This window comes from Emys orbicularis, chromosome 6 (assembly GCF_028017835.1).
Source record: "Emys orbicularis isolate rEmyOrb1 chromosome 6, rEmyOrb1.hap1, whole genome shotgun sequence".
Lineage (NCBI taxonomy): Eukaryota > Metazoa > Chordata > Testudines > Emydidae > Emys > Emys orbicularis.
The window spans coordinates 114,804,479-114,816,456 of NC_088688.1; the positions used below are offsets into that span (position 1 = coordinate 114,804,479).

The 11,978-nt window shown below is 41.1% G+C and overlaps 1 protein-coding gene across 1 annotated transcript; it reads right to left on the bottom strand.

Annotated features, from left to right (window-relative positions):
• Positions 1 to 2,106: 2,106 nt before the first annotated feature.
• Positions 2,107 to 4,331, bottom strand: TUSC1 (tumor suppressor candidate 1). The gene has a single exon (XM_065406136.1). The coding sequence runs from the start codon at positions 4,329 to 4,331 to the stop codon at positions 3,756 to 3,758; it is 576 nt and encodes a 191-aa protein (XP_065262208.1). The 3' UTR covers positions 2,107 to 3,755.
• Positions 4,332 to 11,978: the final 7,647 nt, after the last annotated feature.

The following is an 11,978-nucleotide window of genomic DNA, read 5'->3' on the forward strand; positions in this document are numbered from 1 at the left end:
GCTCTAATAAATTTGTTAGTCTCTAAGGTGCCACAAGTACTCCTGTTATTTTTACATAGGTATGAAGACTCAACTATGCTCTTGCTGTAATGGATTTTCCTTCAGGAGCTTGCAGTCACTGCACACCACACGTGTGTTGCGCATGACAAAGTACTTTTTCCCAGTGATGCTAGTCTGACACTTTTTCCCATTTAAATTTATGTTCTTTTTCTGAGCTATGCAACTAAACTATGCTCTCTCCCTTACTGCTCATGCTACCCATTTTGTGCTGTGTCACTGACCCCTTCCTCCTCCTGCATAGTCACTCCTCCAACAATCTCTCTACAGCCTCTCATCACTCTTCTAGTTTTTTATCTTCTGCTATTCTAGCTCAGTCCTGGTCTGGTATGCATGAAGCTGGTAGGCAGAACAATGAGCAAGGGATTCAGCAGAACTGATCAAGGAGAAACATTAGTAGCAAAAATTTAAACAAAAGGTTTAATTTTGGCATATTACTATTTTACATTCTAACAAGGTCTGATTTTTTGGGAAAGGAGTTTCATAGGGAGCAGTAGAATATAGTAACTCTATAGGCACACAATTACTTTATCGCAACTCACAAAGCTCCAAGCCCATATTTTAATTTTAAACCACCACTTTCAGCAGTCTGGTTTGAATAGTGACTTTCCATATAGCTTACTTCCTAGTTACACCATTAATTTGTAAGTACCTTTCATAGGAGGGTAGGTGAACTAAACTAATCTGAACTGCTATAGTTTATCACCAAGATATTTAATTTATTTCATTATACTCTGTGGGCAAGTTAAAGCACCCCAAAGCCTTAACATATTCAAGGAGATGAGTGTAGCGGACAAAGGCTCCTTCAGAAAGCAATATTTAATAAAACTTAAATTAGGTCTCAGAAGAGTCGTAGAATGTATATTAACTATTGCACCAACACTTGAGATATTCTGTTCATATGCATGTGTTTTAAAGTAACTGCCATCACACACACACATCCCAAAAATGATTTTAATATCGGTATGGATATAGCTTCTGCTGAATCATCCACTTAATTTTTGGGGGGGGAGGTGAGGCTAGAGAAATGAAGAGGAGCCACAAGAGAGATGGATAATGAACAGTCCACAGATAAGAAGGCTAAATGTTCATGTAAGAAATGAGACTTTTTTTCATTAGTTACGATGGGAGATGGCAAATCTACACCCAGATCTAAAGGTTTTCATTTTTCCAAATGGAGTGGGATATTTCAACAAGTGAGTTAAAATAACCTAATTTGTCTTTCAAGTTTTGTAGAACGCATGTTTTAATAAAGTTATCATTTAGCTAGAATAATCAAGTTCCTTATTAATTCTGATCAATATTTACAGAGAAACAGGAAGACGCCTAAATAAGTATGGGAAATATCCCTACGATTATAGAAGTCTGATTTTCCTCTAAATTCTTCATACATGGTACTACAAAATACTAGGTGTGAATCATAAGGCAGCCAAAAAAAAAAGAGTGCGTGTGTTTTATTCTAAAGAGGGATTTAAAAAGAGGGAAGTGATTCACTGATACAGGGAGTTACAGATTATTATGGCAACCAAAATGAGAAAGCAACTTTGCCCACCAAATACTTGAGGGAGGCATGGAGGAAAGGAAACTAGAAGGATATATAATTAAGTTTTGAAAACCAGGAGGGCAATTTTTTTGAAAAATAAATTAGTGAAGATGAGGAGAAAAGGGGGGTGGTACAGCTTTATTTATCTATTTATTTATCTACAAGCTGCAATATCTGATTTGATTGACTGTCTTCAAAATGGAACATGCTATGAATAAACTGTAGAGCACTGAATGAAATCATGGAATCAGGGCCCTAATGCCTACAGCAATATTTTGTCTTAAGAAATAATTTCTGTGTTCAGATGTTTTCCACCTTTATATTGCAACAACACACGCTCACAGAATCATAGAAACGTAGGTCTGGAAGGGGCCTTAAAAGGTCATCTACTCAAGTACTGTAAGCCTATATTAAACTATTCTTCTGCTAAACCATACAAGTTGCTTGGGCATTTTTCGTTCTAAATCCCTCTTTTCATTTTATACATCTACTTTATTGGGAATGGTCAGAACACAGTAACTTTTATTTAAATAGAAAACACCTTTGGACATGTCACTGATTTTTTGTACACATTGTAGTTCACTAATATAATTTTATTAGCCAATTTAAAATGGCTAGCAAGGGTAGTTTCAACCTAGTGAGCAAACAAGACATTCAGAAACTGACATTCTAGAATTCCCATTAAAGACTAAGCAAGATGAACTGCATAGCAGAGGTGCTCTTTAGACCTATCACATTAAACAGGTATATTCCCCTAAAAATTAAAATGCTTTTTATGCATTGATATTGGTTTAACAAATGATACTGTACATTTTATATCACAATTAAATTTGTATGCTGGATGCTACACAGACTATTTTAAACCTCAATTATATAAAACAATAATAGTGAAGTTGGTACAAGTATTCCTCTTTTCCCATAAATACATCTAACTCCAAACAAAGTTTGAAGTTGTGTGGATGTTTTATTATTATTGTTGTGTTTTTTTGTTTTTTTTTTTTTAAAAGGTTACATAAATACCACCTTATCTCAGTCAAAAGTTTAGTAATTAAGTTTTAGGGACCCATCCCACACACAGTGGCATCCAACACTAACTTTCCTCATCTTTTTAATCCTACTAAAGGCAATGGGACTACTGATGCAAATACTGTTACTCTTATATGTTTACAAAGTTGGTCTTTCAGACAGCAAATAGAAACTAAAAATTAAAATAGTTTCCGTTATGTAAGTGAAAAAAATAGTTTACTTAAAACAGAAAGATTGAGTAGCTTGTTTCTTAGAATTTTGAAAAAACCTCAGTACCAAAATTTAAGAACTTTGAAGAGTAGCTATTTACAGTATAAAACAAATAATGTATATATTATATTCAACTGCATATTACAAATCACATCTAGTAGAAGCGTTTTGGTGTGTCAAGGATTTATTTAGTATGACCTATAGTTTTATGAATTGGAAGTGCCATGTCTAGACCAATTATGCAACAGACAAGGATGAACAAAGCAATAGTCAAAGATATACAGAGAATGGAGTTGCAGATGATATCCAACCAATTCAGAAGGATTCCGAGGATTATCAGCTTTCATTTAAAGTGCTGTCAAAATAAATCTGGCACACAAACTTTTCATTTTTTTAAACTGATATACATGGGTACTAAAACCTAGTAGCAGGCTAACAAATGTGCCATTGTTGGGTCATCTACAGGGCTATTATGGCCTCTATGAGATTTGTTCACTCCTGCACAAAGATAACTAGACACACAGGTCCAAATCAAAGCAGAGAAGGCAGACAGGGCAATGCCAGGAGGCGGCAAAGTCCAGAATCCATTTCTCCCTCTAGGACGAACTTCTCCTCAACATCCAAGGGCACGAGGCACCTGCTGCTGTGAGGCCCTTTCCCTCCTGCTGCGTGGGGCTCCTTGGGGCCTCCTCCAGATGCTGTGGCTTCTCCTGCAGAAAGCTCCCGTGCCTACTTCTGGGACCCCAAAAACCTGTGGGGCAGAGGAGCCCCGCTGTGAGGCGGCCCCAGAGTGCAGCCAGCTGGGTCCGCCTCAGGTAGCAAAGGGGGGCTGGAGAGAGTGATAGGGGCTCCTCACCCCAGTGATCTGGCTGTGGGGGTCCCCCCAAACCACTGCGGAGCCCCGTCAGCCTCCCCCTGGTTATAGGGGCGGCACCAGGCTCTTCTTCTCCGGCGGCTGCTGCCCCGGGGGCTGTTGCTGCTCCCCGTCCAACTCCCGCAGCAGCTCGTCCAGCTCCCCGTCCTCCTCCAGCCCGTCCTGGGCTCGGCGGCGCCGCAGCTGCTGCAGGGCCCGGCGGTGCCTCTCCTGCAGCCGCCGCAGCTGGGCCGCGAGCGCCGCTTCCTCCTCCTGCTGCTGCTGCTCGGGGGCGGAGCCCGGGCGGGGCGGCGCGTCGGGCTCCGGGCCGGGCCCCAACAGCGCCTGGCGGAAGAGGCTGCGGTTCTCCCGCCTCAGCCGGCGGTTCTCCAGCCGCAGCCGCGCGTTCTCGTCCCGCAGCCGCACGTTCTGGCGCTCCCGCTCCTCGCGGGCCCGCACCGCCTCGCTGTGGCTGGCGGCCAAGTCCGCGTATCGCTCCGCCAGCTGCTGCGGCGAGCCGCCCGCCAGGCCCCGCCAGCCGCACGCCGCTTCGCCTCCGCCAACGGCTGCCCCCCGGCCCCTCCGCGAGCCCGCGCCGGGCCCGCAGCTCCAGCGCCGTCCAGCACCGCGCATGCGCCTCATCCGTGCTGTGCCTTCGCTGCTCTGGCTCCGCCCGCCTCCCCGGCGCAGCCGCGGAAGAGAGACGCTTAATGATGACGCTGCGTTATGCAAACGAGAGGGCGGAGCTATAGTCTGCTGGAGCGGAGGGGGTGGTGGTGACAGCTGTGGAACAGCTGGTGCTGCCAGCTGTCTTTGTGCCTGCCCTTCCAGGGCCAGATGTGCAGGAGGAGCCGCAGGGGAGCCACCTCTCCCTTTTAAAAATAGCAGAATTCACCCACTAAATCATTTGGCGAAGGTCAGGGCACCTGCTCTGAAAACACAAAGCACCAAAGTGCTCCAGCAAGCCACCCTTTCCGAAATTATTACAAAAAGATTCAAATTGCTGATTACTATTTCATCATTATTTATTTATGTAGTGATAACAATATGCCCCCACTTTATACAGCATACACAAAGTCCCTGTGCCAAAGGGCTTACACTATAAAGGCCTGATCCTACAAATGCTACTGAGCATAGCGATCATACTGGATTAACAAAATCCATTACAGGCTCTAGACCTGAAGATCTAAACTGACAACTAAATATATTTGTACTGCTTACTGCCATTGATAGTTCCACTGAAGTCAGTGGAATTTTCTAACCGAAGACTGCCATGTGAAAAAAACTAATTTATATGAGTAATCCCACTAGACGAAATAAAAGTCCCTATTGTGAAGAGCCCAAATCAATGTAATTCCATGGAGTGCAGATGTAAATGCAAGTAGGATCTGGGCCTTAGGCCTCAATCCTTCAAACATTTATCCACGTAAGTAACTGTCTATGACTGCGTAGTCCTACTGGGTTCATTGGGATTACTCATATGCATATAGTGTTACGTGTGCGTATATATGTTCAGGATTGGAGTGTCAGATTGTAAACTCCTTGTGATAGAGACCATGTGTTACTGTATGCTCTGCACAGCACTGAGCACTGTTTGAGCCTGAGCCAAAGCCCCATCAAGGTCAGTGGAAGGAATCCCATTGATTTTAATGGATTTTAGATCAAGTGCTCAACAAAACAGTAAATAATAATTTTTAGAACTGTTCCTTCCATAACAGGCAGGTGCTTATTTACAACATTTTTTAAAAAATTGAAAATCACTGTAGCCTGGAAGTAATCTCAGTATTGCTGTAAAGTAATTTTGCCAGATCTGCTGGTCAGCAAAAATAAATTTACAGCAAATATTTCCAGTAATAAACTCCAAAGGAGAGGCTGACTGAGAGCATGAAAATAATTTAATGCAAATAGGTGACCAATCTGATTTTGCATTGAAATAAATAGGCACTAAAATGTAACAGTTTTACTGTTTGTGTTTAGAAAATTGGTAGACGTGCCTATCATCAGGGCACCCTGGCAGTTTATATCAAAATAAGGGCCTGATCCCCAAAACTGCTGAGACCCCTGAACCTCTGTTGAAATTAATCAGAGTAGAAAGTACTTATCTCCACAGTGGATTAGGCCCAAGAAATTATAGTGGGAGTGGGTGCAGTGTAGTTCTTGGGCTTTGTGTGATCAAAGCTCTTCGGGTAAAACTGTGATAACCTTATTCACACTGAATAGTACCTTACATCATTGAGCTTAATGGGATTATTTGTGGGTAAAGTAATATTCAATATGAGTAATGGCATCACAATCTGGCCCTTATTTTTATTTGTTTATTCATATATTTCAATTTCTTTTTAAAAAATGCATCTACCGCACATTGCAGGCACATATACAAGGAGTTAGTAAAATACAGACAGAAATCAAAGGACCAATTTTCACATAAATACCATCCTCACATGCCAAAACTAACTTTGTCTGTGCCGCAGATTCCCCAGCTATCTGTAAAACAATCCATTGAAATCCTTAGATGAAAGGTGCTATATAAGTACAAAGTATTAAAGTTATGATTTTGGGCAGGATTATATGCAACAACATAGGCAAGCATGAGCATAAGGTACCCTGTACTGTGCAGGCTACCTGCAGGGCAGGTCACAGTGAGAAAAGGAGAGCAGTCTCCACAGAGCTGCTCTACCTTGTCCCACAAAAGTGGGCAGGGAGTGGGCATGCTGGAAAAGGGAGTGGGCACAGTCTTGACTCTGCACTTGGTACATTGCTGGTGCAGTTTACTTGTCCCCTGGAGCAAATGGGGAACAGGGCTGAATAGTGACTCAGAGTCACACCCCCTCTCTACAATAGGTATTGTTTAAAACAATAGCACTGTCTAACTGTCAAGAATTAAAACCGGCAGATATAAAAACAAACTAATCCTATTTCTCTGCAAAAAATCTCTCAGAAGCTAAATCAAATCAAAAATCTTACATTTAAATTTAACTAGGCCTCAATTTCACAAGTGCTACATGCACAATTTAATTTGTATATATAATCCCATTGACCTGAGTTTCTCATGTTTGCAGGAACAGGACCTTACTATAGGCTTTTGGAGAGAAAAGAATGGTACAGGAGACTGCTCAACATTGCCACAAAAGCTTTTTTTCAATGGAAAATTGTTAGTGTTTTCTTTTTTTTTTTTTTTGGACAAAATTAAAATTTTTACAGTAAGTGTCTACTTACCTCAAAAAAATTATTTCCCTCTGTTCCCCCTCCCCCCACGCCCAGAAAACTGAGCACCCACTACAGGCTGCTCCAACAACTGGAAATAGCCTTGGCATAGGAATGCCACACCAAGTCTCCCTTTGTCTCCTGAATTGAAGGCTTCTGTGCAGAGAGTGGCCAGCTATGGTGACTCTATGCTTACGCGAGGACTCCCCTGATGCCAGGACAATTCCTTGGGTATTCTCGGTATCTTTATGATCACTTTGTGCCAGGGTAGTCAGTGTAATGTGACTGTGGGGCAATTGTGACTCAGATCCATAGACACCATTCTGAAAATTTTTCAGGATTTTAAGGTAGCCGTGCTGAGCTGTCCTGGAGACAGAGCCACTCAATATGGACTTCAATCCATAACCTTGGCTCTGTTATGTGAAAGACAGTGAAAGGTCTAAAAATAGAGTACTGCATTTACACTACAGAATTTACAGTAATTTCAATACCTACTTAATAGATGCTGTCAAAATATCATGGATCAGTGATGTTATATGCCCAGCCTGAATGCTGCATCCAGTCCATTTGATGCATTTAGGTGGCCCAGAGAGATGCAGATTCTTCAGAATCTAAGTAGTCATTTCAAATGAATAAATAAATAAATAAAGTTTCTGGATTTTCTGGCTGTGAACCTAACTTCCAAGTGAGAAGAAAGTGTTCACTAATTCAATGTTGTCTTCTTGAGCCTGAAGAGAGCCTGAAACAATGGCTCTAAGAGACATGAGCCAACCCTGCTGCACCCCTCAGCTCCATCAATCAAGCTGGAGTGTTGATTCTGAAGCCAACCACCACCACTTTAAATGGAAGCATTAACTATTTCATTGCTTGTCAGTTTAGCGGGTAGAAAAGGAGTAAAACTCATAGAGATGGGAGCAATTGGAAATTACAGCAGGGAAGACAATACGTAGGGAAGAAAAAACGAGATGTGAAGTCAGAGAAATTGAAGAGAAACACAGAAAGGAAGGAAGGAAGGGAAATAGTGGTGACCTTATAGAGGAATATGTTTTCCAGCTGAATGTGACAATGAGGTGCTTAATAAATCATAAATAAACTAAAAGTGTAGTTACTATGTAAAAGTCACATTCTGTCCTTGATATTTGTGCAAACCCCTCATTGGCATCACAGAGCATTCCTCAGTGGATCGAGGCAAGTATGCAGTCTTAAATTTATACTTTGGCCATGTACCACAATGAAAAATAGAATTTGGCCATCTGCCAAAAATAAGTTTGACACTCCTCTCATAGGCAGAGAGAAAGAGAGATGGATAGTAGCGGCAGTGATCCTAGCAGACATAGAGGTAATGTAGAAAAATCCAGATCAAGCTCTCTTTTTGTGGGGGTGGAGGTAGGTGGGTAGATGAGGAACAACATACACTTAACACTAACAATCCAGGATGAGACGAAAGTTTCCTTGCCACTTATATGTAATTTGGAATTGTGTATTCCTGTAGCTGATCTCACCTATCAAAACCAGTTCTGAATGTAACCAAATTAATCAATTGACTTTTGTAAAACAAGATTGCAAACATAAGAAAATATTAATCACAGCTCCTTTGATACAAGGAAGAACACTGCTGGCACTCTGAGGCGAGGTCTGTGACAAGATGATAGATATTCTGATAGCATCACACTGCTGACCCTTTTAATTGGTCTTCATAAATGTTTTTTGAAATCAGGAGGAAATTCAAGCATTTTAAACTGATGATTCCTATATAAAAGAGAGACGTGTTGATAAAGCTTATGATGTCACCTGTATTATCATTGTACATTAGTCTGAGTGTGAGGAAGCATAGCATACCTATTCTCAGCAGTTCTGCAAAATGAACAAGTCAGCCGTGAATAATGAGAGCCTGATTCTGCTCCCTCTTCACCAGTGTAAATCTGGAATAACTCTGTCAACGTCAGTGGAATTATACTGGTGTTGACCTGGTGTAAGTGAGATCAGAAGCCAACTCTGAAACTAAAGATTTACAATGCAGCGTTGGGATGGGGAAGAAAGCTTGGTAACTGCTTTACTTGAATCCTCCTTGTCAACCAGCCTTAGGCATTCTGTTTGAGTTGTCATCATTCCTTGAAAGTCAGGAGTGTTAAGAAATGGGGAATATTAGATTGCCTTGTCATCCCTGGAAGAGCTGTCGTTTTGGGAATTACATCAAACCATCTTGTTTGAAGTACTGAGAGGATGGGGTGGGTGATTTGGAAGGTGCCCACAGGTATTTTCTGTTGGCAGGCTTGCTGATCTTTATTATATATAGCCTCTTGGTCTGAATTGCTGCTGCTTCTTCTTGTTTTCTTTAATCTGTGATTTTATTATCATTACACATTGAAAAGTTTTATAAACTACTCACGGAGTTGTTGCTGCTGCTGCTAATATTCCTTCCAAAGCCCCCACTGAAGGTGGTTTATTACCAGCAAATAGACTTCTTAGTTGCTATCAAGAGGCCTTATTGATACTTGACAGAATGAATACCACTTTATTGAAATAATTACTACAGAGTTAAGATTAGGTAATATTGATTGTGTGTATTTATTCCTTTGATATGGGCAACAATATTAAAAGCCATCAAACACTAGCTTCACTATTTGACAGCACCATTTAATTCTAGCCATGTGTTGCCATAAGAAGAATTAAGATATAAATAAAGAAAGCATGACTTCCCAGCTTTAATTAGGATTCATGTTGCAGTGATATTCTGCCTCAGAATACCATGGATCAGAATGGAGAAACTAGCTTTAGAGTAGAAAATGCTGTGGTGCCAGACAGGAAGAGGAAACAGTTCATTAAATATCAACAGCCAGATGTGGGGTAGATAATTGTCTGTAAAAGGAGAGTTTCTGAAGAGGATTGCAAGGAGTTGCACTACAATCAGTTCTCCTACTGCACAATTAGCCATTTCATCAAATAGCAACAATGTGGCAGAGTAGCAAACAGAAGGAAAGTGGACAACTTTGCCCATTCTCGTGCAGAGTGGCCACAATCAGTATTTCAGATAAGTACATTTCTAATTCCAACAAGATGACATGTATTATCGGTTGCACCCAAAATGCGTGTTCATTCAACGTTGCATTGTGCTGGGACTGCACTAATTTTGAAACAATGTCTACATACAACACATGGAGGCTGAGAGAGAAGAGACATTTCTGTGGCAGCAGGAACACAAGTGGCTCCTTTGCTGAACGGCTGCTCTATGTTGGATATGCATAGGTACAGCTGTGATACTGTTCCTCCCTCTGCGGAATATGCTTCCAGTTTGTTTTGAACTCAAAATGGATTAACATAAGAGTCCACAAGATTAAAGATTCTTTTACAGAAAGACAGACAATGTTCAGATTGTAAATAAGAAGCTCCCTCTCTTTTCAAAGATGTTGCTTTATCTTCTGTCCATGGACTTTGTTTTCTTTAATGCTATTATAATGGTGGTGATAGGCCAGAGTTAGGTAGGTAACTGATTTCCAGATAATCTATTTATTTATTGTATCATTAGGTCCTAGGCCTGGAATCCTTTACCTACAAGAGAGTAGGGTTTGCAAGATTATCCCCTAACTAGGTGAGAGTCTACTCATTGCCCACAAATGTCTTATTGGTATCATAGAATATCAGGGATGGAAGGGACCACAGGAGGTCATCTAGTCCAACCCCCTGCTCAAAGCAGGACCCATCCCCAGACAGATTTTTGCCCCAGATCCCTAAATGGCGCCCTCAAGGATTGAACTCACAACCCTGGGTTTAGCGGGCCAATGCTCAAACCACTGAACTATCCCTCCCCTGCAAACAACTATATCAAAAAGGGACAGACTGAATATTGTGATATCCTTTGCTCTCTAAGCAGTGAAAAATAGGTTGTTTGCATATGACATAAGTGCAAAGTTCAACTGAGTCTAGTTTCAAGCATTCTTTCAGAAACAGTCAAGCTCATCAATCATGGTTGGCATTGTTAAATAGTCTGCCAAGTTCCAAAGAATCCTTACTAAGTTTATACTTAGTCCTGTAAATCACCTACTAAATTTAATGAGGAAACAAGGAAATATCATCAGCCAAGTTCCAGTGCATGAAAAATGCTACAGAATTAGAATAATGGATAATTTACACATATGTAAATTACTTCTGTGGGAGAGATTTTGCAAAGGTACAATTGGGAGTTAAGAATTTAACTACCATTAACTCCCAGCGGGAGTTGAGTGCCTGACTAGTGACTACCCGTTGTGCATTTGAAAATCTACCCTTAATTCAATAACATGCATGGGTGCTAGGTAGATGACAACAGGGTAGAATAGCTCCCTCCTTTGTAGGGTTACATGTAGGGCAACAATGTAGGACAAGTAACTTTCTGTTTATAAAACCCAGTCCCCTCATTTCTCACCTCATTAATTTTGCTTCATTTTATCACAATTATTACAGCAATTTCTGGAGAACCTGAAGTGAATCAGGACCCCACTCTGCTGGGAGCTGTACTAAGATAAAAGGCAGTCCCTGCCCCGAAGAGCTGACAGTGTTAAGGACAGAATGTAGCAGGTAGGTGTATTTTTATAACAGAACATCAAAAGAATAAATTGAACAATGCTCGTTAAGTTATGGAGCATAAATGTGTTGATCTACAAAACTTAGACCTATTTCTGCTACCACCAAAGTTAATGGCAAAACTTCCAGGATTGTGCCTTTGGTGCCTGTGACTGGAGCTTTCTTGTTTGATGTGTTATTTTCTCACCTACAGTAAAACAAGCATTCTCAACATTTTTCCTGGTGTACACCACATCTTAACAGAAACATATTTTCTAGGTCATTTCCCCACCATTCACAGTTGTCTAGACCACTCCCCCTTCCATTCACTATTGAGGAGACCACCTCCTCTCTCTCTCTCTCATTTGTCATTATATAACATCCCTATGGCAATGAGAACTAATTGCATACATGGAAAATTAATATTAGGAAAGGATATAAGGTTTTAGTTTCTTTGATTGTGATAAAGGAGCTAGAAAAAAAAGGAGAAGAACATGTGGCAAGCCAATTCTCTGTGGACCGTCAGCAATATTCCATGGAGCACAA

Excerpts from the sequence above, each read along its gene's own strand:
- TUSC1 (XM_065406136.1), bottom strand. The coding sequence starts at position 4,331 with ATGAGGCGCATGCGCGGTGCTGGACGGCGCTGGAGCTGCGGGCCCGGC.